This window comes from Ovis canadensis, chromosome 2 (genome assembly GCF_042477335.2).
Source record: "Ovis canadensis isolate MfBH-ARS-UI-01 breed Bighorn chromosome 2, ARS-UI_OviCan_v2, whole genome shotgun sequence".
NCBI lineage: Eukaryota > Metazoa > Chordata > Mammalia > Artiodactyla > Bovidae > Ovis > Ovis canadensis.
Genome location: NC_091246.1, coordinates 123,941,656 through 123,957,674, shown reverse-complemented (window position 1 = coordinate 123,957,674; position 16,019 = coordinate 123,941,656). Strand labels below are relative to the sequence as shown.

Below are 16,019 nucleotides of genomic sequence, written 5' to 3'. Positions count from 1 at the left end.
GGCTGTCAGCAGACGTTTAGTGGGCCCAAATTGAATTTTTTTTTTTTAATATATACCTTGGGAAGTCATCAGGTCATGACTTAACAAAGAGCCATAAAATTTGCGGAGGTCAGAAGTTGATGAGAGCAGATTGTGGATGACACGGGTTCCAGGAGTTGGTTTCCCAGGAGTCAGTCCTTAAGGTGGTCGGGAAGTGCATTCTCCTTGGATGGGATGACTGGGACTGGAGTTTTGTGTAGCAGCCTGGCCCGTGATGTAAAGCAGAAGCCCCAGATCTGTTGATTCGGCCTTCAGGGCCGTTCCCAGTGTTCCACAGCTTGCCGAATCTCCCAGTTAACAATCGCTCCTGGCTTTCCTGAGTTGCGAGTGTGCTTGTATCTTCTTCCAGTGTGTGTATTCTTCTGGCTTTCTATAATTTTTGCTGTAGAGGGCTGGAGGAGCCTTTTAATCCTAAAGGTGCGTTGATTACAAGTTTGTTTCTCTAAAACGGAAGTACTTGGCCAGCTTCTCTATGTATGTGGGAGGTCTCCAGGCAACTGTGAATGACTTTTAAGTAAAACTGCTAAGAGGTCAAGAAGTGCTTTGCTGGGTCTTGTTCTGTCTCTTGAAAGGGAGACTTCTCTGCCTTCCTTAGGCTCTAGAAGTATAACTTCCTTGGCTCTGTCTTGGGCTCTTCCACACCCACTGGCTTCGTCCTCTCTCTTGAACCCTGAGACACACTTGGGTTCCATGCTGTAATTTTGCAAGCAGGACCGCTCTGCTTCAGCATTATGCCTTGTCCCACATTCTCAAGTGCCGTGTGTCTGAAAGAGAACTCCAGCATCCCTAATTTTCTGTATCCCTGATGCCTGTTGCAGCTCTAGACTCTGGCATAGGTAATCCCATAGTCACCTATTAGTCTCTGTCTAGAACCACCAGAAGTGTTTCTAAAAGATGGTAACCGTTTCCTCTCTTTCATCACTTAGACCTAAGTGATCACCAAGTCTTGCCATTCATTTGTCTGAATTTTTCCTGCCTCTTTTTTCTCTGCTCCTAAATATACCACCTTGTATCTTACTTATTCTAGTTCATACTGAAATCACTCATCTGCCTGCCAGACTGATCTTACTACTTCTTCTTTATAAGATAGGAACTAACTATACCTATCTCACAGGGCTGTTGTGAGGAGGAGACATAATGTTAAGTGCCTGTTTATCATACTGTCTGACAAGTGTTCAGAGCACGCATGGTAGCAGAGTGTACTTACCTCCTTCAGAAGTTTATTTCCCTTCGCTTCTCCTCTGTGTGCACTCCATGGAAGCAGCAAAGCGAAAGCTCAAAAATACAGCATTCAGAGCCCTGTGAGCCATGTTTGGCTTAAGTCCCTAGACCTGCTTAGCTACCTGTGAGATCTCAGGCAGGTTACTGATCTTTGAGCCTCTATATTTTTTTCCTTTAAAATGGAAACTGTTACTGACTGTTGATCATTATGATTGTTAGGAGAGTAAGGTAACTTAAAGATAGAGAGAGGCTTCCCAGATGGTATCAGTGGTAAAGAATTCAGCTGCCAATGCAGGAGACACAAGAGACTCAGGTTCGATCCCTGGGTCAGAAAGATCCCCTGGAGTAGGAAATGGCAAACCACTCCAGTATTCTTGCCTGGAAAATCCCATGGACAGAGGAGCCTGGCAGCTATAGTCCGTGGGTCGCCAAGAGTCAGACACGCCTGAGTGCACACACACACACACACGCACACACAGCATAGAGAGCGCGCTTCCTTAACAGTCAGTTGCTACACACACACACACACACGCACGCGCACACACACACACACACACAGCATAGAGAGCGTGCTTCCTTAACAGTCAGCTGCTGTGCAAATGCTCCTTGTTTTCTGTTCTTCCCATTCTGCAATCTTAAACCCTGTAGTGTCCGACCAAGAGGCTTAAGAAGTTTTTTAGCAAGTGTGGTGAGCGTTTCCTCTCTTCTTTTTGCAGGTTAAGCCCATCCACAGTGATGGCCGCAGCCTTACCCAGGACCCTGGGGGAGTTGCAGCTGTATAGAATATTACAAAAAGCCAACCTGCTTTCTTATTTTGATGCCTTTATCCAGCAAGGTGGTGATGACGTCCAGCAACTCTGTGAAGCTGGAGAGGAGGAGTTCTTGGAGATCATGGCGCTCGTGGGCATGGCTAGCAAGCCCCTGCATGTCAGAAGGCTGCAGAAGGCGTTGAGAGACTGGGTTACGAACCCTGGCCTTTTCAATCAGCCACTGACGTCTCTGCCTGTCAGTAGCATACCCATCTATAAGTTACCAGAGGGCTCACCAACATGGCTGGGAATATCCTGCAGCAGCTATGAAAGGAACAGCGGTTCCCGAGAACCTCATTTGAAAATCCCCAAGTGTGCTGCCACCACGTGTGTGCAGAGCTTGGGGCCGGGGAAGTCAGACGTGGCAGGGAGCTTAGCGCTGCAGGCTATCGGCGACTCCCGGCTCTGGCAGGGCCACCACAGCACCGAGAGCGAGCACAGCCTCTCCCCAGCGGACCTGGGCTCCCCGGCTTCCCCTAAAGAGAGCAGCGAGGTGCTGGATGCTGCCGCTGCACTCTCCGTAGCCGAGTGTGTGGAGCGGATGGCCCCCACGCTGCCAAAAAGTGACTCGAACGAAGTGAAAGAGCTGCTGAAAACCAACAAGAAGTTGGCCAAGATGATTGGCCACATCTTTGAGATGAGTGATGATGATCCACACAAAGAAGAGGAAATCCGAAAATACAGTGCAATATATGGCAGATTTGACTCGAAGAGGAAGGATGGGAAGCACCTCACACTTCACGAGGTAAAAGAGCCCGCATTTTTCTTTCTGTGTATGTGGTGTGCATGTCTCTTAAAGAAATTAGCTTGGCAATAGTTTACAGCAGAGATAATACACTCCCTGGATTAAAGACGTTTAGGCTCAGCAAAATATAACTCTTTGGTGAAAATGGACCATATTGATTGTGTTAAGGTATTTCTGTGTTGAATTCAAACATGTTTAACTTGAAAATTATAGTGTAGAGTGACTCTTAGAATAATATCAGTTTAAGTAGTGAAAGCATAATAATATCAGCATATTATCAGTTTAAGTCGCTCGGTCATGTCCGACTCTTTGCGACCCCATGGACTGTAGCCCACCAGGCTCCTCTGTCCATGGGATTCTCCAGGCAAGAATACTGGAGTGGGTTGCCATTTCCTTCTCCAGGGTATCTTCCCAACCCAGGGACTGAACCCAGGTCCCCTGCATTGCAGGCAGACGCTTTACCCTCTGAGCCACCAGAGAAGCCCCAGGGAAAGCATAAAGTCTGCATTTAGAAGGCAGTTTGTCTTTTAATTAAGAATTAAAAATGAAATTTAAAATCTAACTTAAAAATCATTGTTGTAGACTTTTTAGGAAAAAAAGTTGTAAAAAATAACCAGAACTTAAAGTGATTTTCAGCTAGCATAGGAAACAAAATGATATTAGATGAATGTTAGAAGAATTATTGTAGCTTTGAATATTGTTTTGGTGTGATGTTTGATATTAAAAATCCTCATTTTATTTTTGTAGCGTTTTATCTAGAAATATTTTGCTTAAGTAGAAGAATACATGTATGTATATTTCTTTTACATTTGCTCCCTTTTTCTTGTCTGTCTGGCCAGCACGTCATCTAAGACTCAAGCATGAGCTTGTCTTTTATAGCGTGTTTTCCCCTAAGGAGAATGACCTTTCCTTTCCATTTTTATCCCTGTACATGCTTCTCTCACAGTAGCTTCAACACTTTATTGTACTTTTTAATATATTGGTCTGTCCCTCATAGTATACTTTGGGATTCTTCAAGGCAGAAATTATATCTCATTAATTTTTATATCTTCAGAATCTAATGTACTCAATAAATGCTTGAAAAATAAGTGCATTTCAAAATTACCTTTTTTACAGTATTGTAAAGTAAAATAAAGTCAAAATAAAAATTAAAAAAAATTAAAAAAATAAATTCTTGTATAGCAAAAAAAAATTACCTTTTTTAAACAAAAGCTGTTTGATAGCTAAAATTTATAGCCATTTATCCATTAGACGAAAGAGAGAAATTCTCCTTGGGAAAAAATGTTCAATTGAATGCAGTATTTCATGTTAGAAACATAAGATCATTCCCCACAGACTTGTACTTAAACACAAAAAATAGTATATACTCACTGAAAAAGTATTCAGTTACTACAGAAAGATGTGAAGTAATTGAATCTGTAAACATCCAGCTACTTTTCTTTACATATTCAAATGTGGGGTCATATTTTGCACACTCTTATCCAAATTCTTTTTAAAAAAACTTAATAATATACTCAAAGTACAGCATACCATTAGATATATTTTTAGGCAGTTACATATAGAGCTGCTGTATTTGTTTATGGGTTAATTATATTTCACAGTGTGAATGTGCTGTTATCTTAACCATTCACTTTTTGATGTCACTTAATGTGTTTTCATTTTTAAAAAATTTTATATGTGGTGAGACTTGAATATGCTACACATACACCTTTACAGATTTGTACATGTTTTCCTATGGAATAGATTCCAACATGTAAAATTATGGGCCCAAAGAATATGTAGGTTTAATATTTTAGTAGATAGTGCTTAATTGCCTTCTAAAAAAGCTAGAACAGTTTATATTTTCTTCATCATTATATGCAAGTGTCCATTTTTCCACACTGTTGCTAATATTGCTTTTGTCATTTTTAATTTTCGTCAGTCTAAGAAAAACTTTCATTGCTCAAAGTAACTTCCATTGTTGAGGAAGAGCATCTTTTCTTATGGTAAATAGACATCCAATTTTATAGTCATATCCTTTGTTTTAATGTTGGAGTTGTCTTACCTTTGAAATATTGGTAAAAACTTTTTATATTGTAAGTATATTAACTTTTTGTCTTAGACTGTAAATATTTTTCCAGATTATCACTTGTCCTTTGACCTTTTAGACTGGTTGCCATGTGGAAATGTAATTCTGTATAGTGATAGCCATTGATCTTGTCCTGTGTCATTTCACGTATCTAATTCTCTGTTCCTTCTCTGGTATAAAGTTACTTCAGCTACTGTATATCTTATATATGGAAAGGCAAGTGCCCCTTCAGAGGATTCTTTTGTAGCTTCTTTTTTTTAGGTAATCTTACACATTTCTCCTGCTCAAATGAAATTTTTAGTGTATTTGTCAAATTTGCCCAAAATTTCTGTTGGTGTTTGATTAGAAATGCCCTAAAGGTATAGATTAATTGGGGGGAAAATGATACATTTACAATAATGAAAACTCCCATAGAGTAACGTAGTATGTGCATTTACTTAGCTCTTCTATATTCTAATGTACTTTTTTAGTTCTTTATTCAGAGTTTTGAACATTTCTTGTTGGGTCAAATACTGTGTATTATATGTGTGTGTATTAAATGTTTGTATTATAAACACTTACATTTATTTTGCTTGTATGGATACATGAATATGTAAGCTATGAAGGGGATATATTTGTAAATGAAATTGTTTCCTTTTTAAATTACTATCACTGGCCGATTTTTATATATTAATCTTCTTTTCAGCAGTTTCACCATCTGATATTTTTAAATTATTGTAGATGTGAATGTCTGCTGATGCTTAATATGAAAGAATTGGTTAGCAGAATTAAGTCTCAGGGACTCTGATTTGATCTCCTTTGGGCATGTCCTTGTGTAATTGTGTATTGTTGGCATACAATAATGAATTCGCAAGAACTTGTGGACAGATGGAGAAAATACAAGCAGCGTTATAATTCAGCTACACTTTGACACTCTCATTGCCTGTGACCCCATGTAGAGGAGTCTACTGAAGGCTACTATGATAGGGAACAAAGGGTGAGACATGTTGGCAGTCTCGGGTTCATGCTTTAATCTAGCTTTCATACAGTTTTCAAATATGGCAGATGAAACACAGTCAAGGACTGGTATTTTTATTAAAGCAAAAGTATGTTAAAGAGATGACTTTAATAAACCCTATCAATCTCACTCAAAAAATTCCTAACCTGCTTTTAAAAAATCCAAAATGAATTATTTCACACTTCACTTTTCCGAAGGGGCGCTTTGCTTCTTTGAATAAATAGGCGCAGGTGGTATTTAAGTAACGAGACCATTGTGGGTTTCCCAAAAGAAGGAAACGATCAAAATGAACGCTAGTAGGCGGAGATGTGGGGGTGTAGCTTTGGAAAATGCGGCCTGTGTTTTTGAAACGAAACTTAGACCACTTACTATTTGTAAGTCAAGTGTGTGAATCTGGTCCGATAATATATTTTAGGATAGAAGTTTGTGCATCAGAGCACTTTCTTCAAACTAGTAACCATCCAAGAGTTTGGTAGAAATTATGAAATTCTGAGGGAATTAAAGAAGCTACCATCAAGTGTACCGTTTAGGTATTGTGATAATTTCACTTTTTTTTTTTGACTGTTTAAAATGAGAGAGAGACTTGAGTTTTTCTAAATTCCTAAGACTAAAGAAGGTTACTAGTTTGTCCTCAATTTCTAAATAAGGAAAAATATGACTTATTCTTAATCCACTTTTGGTAGTATTTCTGACCCTGTGTATAGTATTACAAACTCTGTGGACACTATGCTTTTAATCTTTGAAGACATATAAGTAGGTCACAAGTAGATGAACATCAGGAAGTTATCTATACCAGAAAAATAATTTTCAACTCACGAGTACATAAAATTCTCATTTTATATGCATTTTATACTTGTTTCCCAGTATACTTGTAAAATTTATAATTCATTACATTTTACTGTAGAAAATTTTAGAATGAATCGTTGTTATAGTCACTTTTTTTAAAGCTAGAGAATCAGTGATGGTCTTAGGACATGGCTAGGTGTGGCCTGGTGAGAGGAGTCAGACAGTGAACACAATAATGCAAGAAGCTGAGGCCTAGAACCACACTAGTGACTGGTGGGGGCAGATGCTAAGGGACAAACCCAGGAGCAGGATTACCAAGAGGTCCAGGCAGGCAGAGTTCCCTCTGCGCAGGTGTGTTGGTAGAGTGTGTGGTAAACTAGGTCAGCAGAGTGCATCAAATCTTTCAAAGCAGTAAATGGGTAGAGAGAGGGAAACCGAAGTTGAGAATAGCAAGGCCGCGGAGAATGGAAGGGCTTGTGATATTCAGAGAGAGAAGCACACAGACAAGTAGGCATTACGGAGAATGTCTGTCATCCCATAGCGACTTCTCGCCGAAGAGCTCTGGCACGCAGACAGGACGGAGGGAAAGAGCAGAAGGTGGAGTCAGTGGGCAGGTTGTAGGTGTAATGGAAACGGGAGTGCTAAGCAGATTGCAGAAACAAGGAGCCTGGCCCATGGAGTACATGGGGGTGCCCGGTTTAGGTCAGCTGCCACCGGAATGTTGAGAAGCAAGGCTGAGGGTGTCAGAGAAGCCCAGCAGTTTTACTTTTGAGAGAGGGGGATCGTCAAATCAGGGAACCTGGTAGACCTGAACATATTGCTGCTGCTAAGCTGCTTCAGTCGTGTCTGACTCTGTGCGACCCCGTAGACGGCAGCCCACCAGGCTCCCCCGTCCCTGGGATTCTCCAGGCAAGAACACTGGAGTGGGTTGCCATTTCCTTCTCCAGTGCATGAAAGTGAAAAGAAAAAGTGAAGTCGCACAGTCGTGTCTGACTCTTAGCAATCCCATGGATGGAGGAGCCTGCCGGGCTGCTGGAGCCCGCCAAGCCCCTCCGTCCATGGGATTTTCCAGGCAGGAGTACTGGAGTGGGGTGCCATTGCCTTCTCCGCCTGAACATACTACTAGTAGTTATAATGCTTTGTTCCGAACTCTCAGCTTGAGTGGAACAATTTCAACATCTCATACTTGAAAGAAATGCTGGATATTTCCTTTTGATCATTTAAAAAGTAGATTATAGGGCTATTAGGTTAGTGTTACTTCTCGAGTCACTTTAGATAAGTCACATTTTTTTCTGAGAATTTGTCCATTTCAACTAAGTGTTCAAACTTACTGGGATAGTTTATAGTTTTTAAAACCTAATATTGTTTGTACCTTTGTCTCTTTCCCCCTGATCAGTCTTGCCAGAGATTTGTCAGTTGTATTAATCTTTTCAGGGATCTGCAGACCGAAGCCTGTGGGCAAAATTTTGCCCACTTCCTAATTTTGAAGATAAACTTTCTTTGGAATACAGACATGCCTTTCTGTTTATGCATTATCTGTGGCTGCTTTTGAGCTACAGTGTAGGGTTGGGTTGTTGTAACACAGACTGGTCTGTAAAGCCTAAAATATTACTGTCTGACCTTTTACAGAAAAGCTTCCCACTTCTTTATTAGGAAGCACTTTTGGCTTAATTGATCTTTGTAGTTACGTTGTGTTTGTTTACATCTGCTTTCGTATAGTTTATTGTTCTAACTTATATTTTATCCTGAGTTCATTAATATTCAGCTGTTCTTTTATAATGTAAGCAATTAAAGCCATGAATTCTCACTATGTGTTGAATTAGCATTATTCCCAAAGGTTTCAATTCTGATTATTTCTTTTTTATTTATGCTTTCTGTTCACAAATTGTTAAGGTTTTTTTTTTTTTTCATTTCCTAATATGAGAGGTTTTTCCTTAGTTCTTTTTCCTAATGATTTCTAACTGAATTACATTGTGATCAGAGAACATGATTTGCATGATATGGCAGCCCACTCCGGTACTCTTGCCTGGAATATCCCATGGATAGAGGAGCCTGCTAGGCTGCAGTCCATGGGTTCGCAAAAAGTCGGACATGACTGAGCGACTTCACTTTTACTTTTCACTTTCATGCCTTGGAGAAGGAAATGGCAAGCCACTCCAGTGTTCTTGCCTGGAGAATCCCAGGGACGGGGGAGCCTGGTGGGCTGCTGTCTGTGGGGTCGCACAGAGTCGGACACGACTGAAGCGACTTGGCAGCGGCAGCAGCCACCCTTTAAAATATGTAGAGATGTTAGTTATGGCCCAGTATGTGGTCAGTATTTTAAACGTGCTTCTGCAGTTGTTGTTAGAGTGTTCTGTGTGTGTTTGTTTTAACAAGCTTTTTAGGTCTCTTATTCAGACCTTCTGTGGACTGAATTTTTTATTATTTTGTCAGCTTGCTCTATTAGTAACTGAGTCGTGTGTTAAAATCACCTACTTTGATTGTGAATTTGTCTATTTCTTTTTGAATTATGTAGTGGCCGTATTGATTTTTTTAATAATGCATTTTTTAAAATTTTTTGTGTTGATGTTAATACATGTGCTTTCTGTTACTAATTGCTTGTTACTTCTTTTTTCCATCCTTTTGGTTTTTCTGAATCTATGTTTTCGATATATCTCTTGTAAATACTGATAGTTGGGTTTTTTAGAAATCCTATCTTGCGTTCTTTGTCTTTTAATGCAAACATTTGGTCCATTTAAATTTACTACAGTGACTGATGTTTTGAATTTATTTCCTTTGTATTTCTTCCCTTCCCCTTTTTCATATCTCCCATTTACCATCTGGAACTAGTGTCTTTTAACTTGAAGTGCATTATCTAGAATTTTCTTAATGAAGGCCTACTGTAGGCAAACTGTCTCCTTCCCCACCCTACTGGGAAATAGCTTCATTCTGCCCTCATTGTTGTTACTGTTGCTCTGCCGCTAAGTTGTGTTCAGCTCTTTGCGACCCTGTGCACTGCAGCATGCCAGGCTTCCCTTTCTATTACTATCTCCTGGAATTCGCTCAAACTCATATCCACCGAATCAGTGATTCCCTCCAGCCACTTCATCCCCTGTTGCCCCTTCTCCTCCTTCCCTCATTCTTTCCCAGCATCAGAATCTTTTCCAGTGAGTCAGCTCTTTGCATCAGGTGGCCAGACTATTGGAGCTTCAGCTTTAGTATCAGTCCTTCCAATGAATATTCAGGGTTGATTTCCATTAGGATTGACTGGTTTGATCTCCTTGCTGTCCAAGAGACTCTCAAGAGTCTTCTCCAGCACCACAGTTTGAACACATCAGTTGTTCGGTGCTCAGCCTTCTTTACGGTCCAACTCTCGTATTTGTACATGACCACTGGAAAAGCTATAGCTTTGACTACACAGACCTTTGTCAGCAAAGTGATTTCTTGGCTTTTTAATGCACTGTCTAGGTTTGTCATAGCTTTCCTTCCAAGGAGAAAGCGGTTTGTTTTTTTTTTTAATTGTAAAGCAATTTATTTTCTTGGGTTGACAACAGATAAATCTCACTTGAAATGTGGCAGTAAGTTTGGGTAGAAGAGGAGGATATTGGCTATATTAGTACTGAGATATTGATGGGTATACATCTGAGGCAGCATATTTTCAAGAGTATTTTCTTATTACAAATCATCCGCCCCATTTCCAGACTGTGCATCTTGATTTTTTAAATATATATTTTTAAATTAAAGTATAGTTGACTTACAGTGATTCAGGTACAGTGCAAGGTGATTTGGTTATACAAATATAGATATATTATTTTTGAAATTTTTTCCATGGTAAGTTATTACAAGATACTGACTGTAGTTCCCTATGCTATACAGTAGACCTTTGTTGCATATCTGTTTTTTAATTAGAAATCTAGCATTCTATTCATACTGAGTCAAACAAATGGAACCAAAATGTTATAATTTTTTAGTTAGGAAAAAAATGTGTAAGTTTTCTAAAATACATTTGTTGTACATATTTATATATATGTATACAAAAGCTTTTCTCAGTTCAGTTCAGTTCAATCTCTCAGGCACATCCAACTCTTTGCTACCTTATTCATTGCAGCACGCCAGGCTTCCCTGTCCATCACCACCTTCTGGAGCTTACTCAAACTCATGTCCATAGAGTCAGTGATGCCCTCCAACTATCTCATCCTGTGTCATCCCCTTCTCCTCCTGCCTTCAGTCTTTCCCAGCATCAGGGTCTTTTCCAATGAGTCAGTTCTTCGCAGCAGGTGGCCAAAATATTGGGAGTTTCAGCTTCAGCATCAGTCCTTCCAATGAATATTCCAGACTGATTTCCTTTAGGGTGGACTGGTTGGATCTCCTTGCAGTCCAAGGAACTCTCAAGAGTTCTCCAACACCACAGTTCAAAACCATCAATTCTTCTGTGCTCAGCTTTCTTTATAGTCCAACTCTCACATCTGTACATGACCACTGGAAAAACCATAGCTTTGACTAAACAGACCTTTGTTGGCAAAGTAATATCTCTGCTTTTTAATATGCTGTCTGGGATGGTCATAGTTTTCCTTCCAAGGAGGAAGTGTCTTTTAATTTCATGGCTGGAGTTAACCATCTGCAGTGATTTTGGAGCCCAAGAAATAAAGTCTGTCACTGTTCCCACTGTTTCCCCATCTATTTGCCATGAAGTGATGGGACTGGATACCATGATCTTAGTTTTCTGAATGTTGAGTTTTATATCAGCTTTTTCACACTCCTGTTTCATCAAGAGGCTCTTTAGTTCTTCACTTTCTGCCATAAGGGTGGTGTCATCTGCATATCTGAGGTTATTGATATTTCTCCCGGCAATCTTGATTCCAGCTTGTGCTTCATCTCGCCGGGCATTTCTCATGATGTACTCTGCACATAAGTTAAATAAGCAGGGTGACAGTATACAGCCTTGATGCACTCCTCTGCCAATTTTGAATCAGTCTGTTGTTCCATGTCCAATTCTAACTGTTGCTTCTTGACCTGCATACAGATTTCTCAGGAGACAGATAAAGTGGTCTGGTATTCACGTCTCTTCAAGAATATTCCAGTTTGTTGGGATCCACACAGTCAAAGGCTTTAAGCATAGTCAGTGAAGCAGAGATGTTTTCCTGTAATTCCCTTGCTTTTTCTGTGATCCAGCAGATGCTGCCAATTTGATCTGTGGTTCTGCTGCCTTTTCTAAATCCAGCTTGTACATCTGGAAGTTTTCGTTTCACATACTGCTAAAGCCTGGCTTGAGGGATTTTGAGCATTACCTTACTAGTGTGTGAGATGAGCACAGTTGTACAGTAGTTTGACTTCTTTGGCATTGCCTTTCTTTGGGATTGGAATGAAAACTAACCAGTCCTGTGGCCACTGCTGAGTTTTCCAAATTTGCTGGCATATTGAATGCAGCTCTTTAACAGCATCATCTTCTAGGATTTGGAATTGCATCACCTCCACCACTAGCTTTGCCTTCATTCTTAATTGCTACTTATTTTGGGTATCAAATTCTATAGTGTCCTTATGACCCAGCAATCCCACTTCTGGGCATACACACCGAGGAAACCAGAATTGAAAGAGACACATGTACCCCAATGTTCATCGCAGCACTGTTTATAATAGCCAGGACATGGAAACAACCTAGATGTCCATCAGCAGATGAATGGATAAGAAAGCTGTGGTACATATACACAATGGAGTATTACTCAGCCGTTAAAAAGAATTCATTTGAATCAGTTCTGATGAGATGGATGAAACTGGAGCCGATTATACAGAGTGAAGTAAGCCAGAAAGAAAAACACCAATACAGTATACTAACACATATATATGGAATTTAGGAAGATGGCAATGACGACCCTGTATGCAAGACAGGGAAAGAGACACAGATGTGTATAATGGACTTTTGGACTCAGAGGGAGAGGGAGAGGGTGGGATGATTTGGGAGAATGACATTCTAACATGTATACTATCATGTGAATTGAATCGCCAGTCTATGTCTGACGCAGGATACAGCATGCTTGGGGCTGGTGCATGGGGATGACCCAGAAAGATGTTATGGGGAGGGAGGTGGGAGGGGGGTTCATGTTTGGGAATGCATGTAAGAATTAAAGTTTTTAAAATTTAAAAAATAATAAACAAAAAGAAAAAAAAGAAAAAAAAAATTCTATAGTGTCATTTACTTTCTGTTCGTAATCAAAAATATCATTCCCTGGCCTTTTGGCTTTCATTGTGTTTAGAAGCCAGTGGTTAGGTGACTATTGTCTGCTTTAGAAGTCTTTTTTTTCCTGTGCCCCAATTCTTCTTCCTCCGTAATTCTTCTCTCCTTCTGACTTCTCAATTTTTCTTGGTCATTTTTACTATATTACTCTTGTAGTCATATTTTCAACTCCTTTTATCTCTTTAAATGAAGTCCTTGAGGGTCTGTTTCTGCTGGTTTTTACTTTTGACTCCTTTCTTTGACTGTTTAATGACTTCTATCTGTGAGCTCATATTTCTTGAAACTGGGAATGTTTTGAGAGCTAGGAAGAAAATGGACTCTCCTAGAGGTTTTTTGTTTTTGCTTCTACCAGGCATCTGTACTTCACACACTACAACTCTGGAGCCCCATGAAAGTAAATTCTCAGGCTGTTAGTGTGAATTAGGGCTGAAAATCCATGTGAAGAGCTGATTTGGGTTTATGAAATTCTCTGCCAATTAGCAATAAGGTTCAAGACAGGTAATTCTCCTGGCATTTCCCTGTGGGCAAGAGGGGACCGTGAACAGGTATCTGCCTTGTTCTGTCTTACATTTCGCTATAGTACTTTGGTATTATTTTCACCTTTATGGAGGAAAGGTCTTTGACTCTTTAACCTCTCCTTTGATGGATTCTGGCGTTTTTCTCTCACTCTCTCCACATACTCACCAGCCTAACAAGCTGTGAAGATTGAAGCTTAAGTTCATCTGGTTTAGCATCTGTCCTCAACTGAGTCTTTTGAGATACTGTCTTCATTCATTTTGGCTTCAGGAGTTCTTACTGTCTTGCTGGCTTATTAATGTAAAGATATTTTTTCTTTCAATTTTAGCCAACATTTTTCCTGTGAGAAGTGTGAGAAGGGCCAGGCACCGTACATAGCCCTCCCTGTGCTTGAAGTGGAAGTCTTGATTGTCCTCTGAGCCTCCGTGTTACATAGCCTTTATGTTGTAGTTCTGTGCTAACACTTATGTGAAGCTTAATTGAAAGTCACACTCATTTGATTGTTAAAGATTATCATTTTAAATACTCCCAGCAAAGACAGTTTTAAAATCTAGTTATAAATAATAGAAGGCTAACTTTAAGAAATCTTTCCACAGAGATGTGAATGGAGTTTTGGTATTTTTAGCTATGAAAGGAGGAAGTGGAGGAAGTAAGGAAACCAGTGAGGGAAACTATCTTATTTTATACTTTTAACAAAAGTAGAAACTCAGAACTTTTAAAAAGCCAGCTTGGTGCTGCGGTGACTAACTACTGGTTTCGGAGAGTTTTTCTTTTTAAAATACATCATAACTGTTACTGATTTAATTATTAGCGACTTAGGATTATGAAATCTAGAAGATACTTACAGAAAATACATTTTTGAGGGGAAAGCCTGATGAATTGGCTTCATATTATGGTTATTTCTCTAGCCTCAGTTTTTCTGCCAGAAGGCTCTCTGAGGGCCTGGGGAGTTCAGTATGGGTTTTCGGTCTGTTAGAGCCTGAATTCAGTTACAGAGATTGCGTTCTGTTTGCTTTTCTTGGTTTCTGGTAGGATGATGGAAGGAATACTAGAGCACTGTTTTAAATTTATGTTGGAAAGTTATTATCTATGGTTGTGCATGAGCTGGTACCTCTGAGATGTTGTCAATTAAAATATCTTACCGACAATCAGAATTTCTCCATACTTACTTAGGTTTATGAGCACAAAAAAGAACCAGCTACATAACAAGCAACTCTAAAAGGATATTTAAAAGTCATTGTAGCTACCACTAAGCTGCAATTGAAGTTAATTTTTTTAGGAAATTATTCTTTGAAGTATATTTTACTTTTTGCTCCTGTAACATTGTGCTTATCAAAAACACTTCGGGAAGAAATTGATCTACTGATGATTCTTTAGGAGGGGAGGGAGAAGGCTGAAAATAATTTCTTCCTATTATGCTTTTATATTCAGCATGGGTTTAAAATAAGAAACCTGGCCTTAATTGCTAGAAGCCATATTAGAAGCATTCAGTTCAGTTCAGTCACTCAGTCATGTCTGACTCCTTGTGACCCCATGGATTGCAGCACACCAGGCTTCCCTGTCCATCGTCAACTCCAGGAGCTTACTCAAACTCATGTCCATTGAGTTGGTGATACCATCCAACCATCTCATCCTCTGTCATCCCCTTCTCCTCCTGCCTTCAGTCTTTCCCAGCATCAGGGTCTTTTCAAATGAGTCAGTTCTTCACATCCGGTGGCCAAAGTATTGGAATTTCAGCTTCAGCATCAGTCCTTCCAATGAATATTCTGGGCTGATTTCCTTAAGGATGAACTGGTTGGATCTCCTTGCAGTCCAAGGGACTCTCAGGAGTCTTCTCCAACACCACAGTTCAAAAGCATCAATTCCTCGGTGCTCAGCTTTCTTTATGGCCCAACTCTCACATCCATACATGACTGCTGGAAAAACCGTAGCTTTAACTATACAAACCTTTGTTGGCAAAGTAGTATCTCTGCTTTTTAATGTGCTGTCTAGATTGGTTATAACTTTCCTTCCAAGGAGTAAGCCTCTTTTAATTTCATGGCTGCAGTCACCAACTTCAGTGATTTGTGTGTCTAGGTAGTAAAAATTAAAATGTGAAGAATACTTAAATACATTCATTAGTCAGTCAGTATTTATTAAGCTCACAACCCATGCCAGAGACTTACAAGCCAAGTCTCTGCCTTAACATATAAAAAAAAAAATACAGCGTATGTTAAGTGAAGGAAAGGAGGTTACACACCTATATTCACATGTATGTACACAGAGGAATACTGGAATAATATACATAAAAATATTAATAGTCATTCTGGATGGAATGCATGTTACATTTGTTTTCTTTTGCTTCTCTGTATTTTCAAAACTTAAAAAAAACTATTGTGAATAAAGTGGGATGTCTGGGTAGGGAGGAAGAGTGCCTGATTCCTTATCAGAGGAAAATGAGAATTGATACTAAGACAACTTTGTGGCAAGTGTGTCTTCTCACTTCTTGTTAGAGTCCTTGGAGGTAGTGATATTATCCTGTTTTGCCTCAGAGAAGACTGAGGCTCTGAGACGTTTTCACATGTCCAGAATTACACAGCTGGTAAGTGATGGAGCAGACAACTCCTACGCCTCTCTGCCTTCAAATC

The 16,019-nt window shown here is 39.7% G+C and overlaps 1 protein-coding gene across 2 annotated transcripts in view; it reads left to right on the top strand.

Moving 5' to 3' along the window:
* Positions 1-16,019, top strand: part of NAB1 (NGFI-A binding protein 1) — a 50,482-nt gene that overhangs the window by 10,882 nt on the left and 23,581 nt on the right. For both annotated transcript variants that reach the window (XM_069576972.1, XM_069576974.1), the window contains exon 2: positions 1,977-2,814. In XM_069576972.1, the coding sequence (XP_069433073.1) occupies positions 1,996-2,814 (819 nt within the window). In that variant the 5' untranslated portion in view covers positions 1,977-1,995. The remainder of the gene's footprint in view (positions 1-1,976; positions 2,815-16,019) is intronic.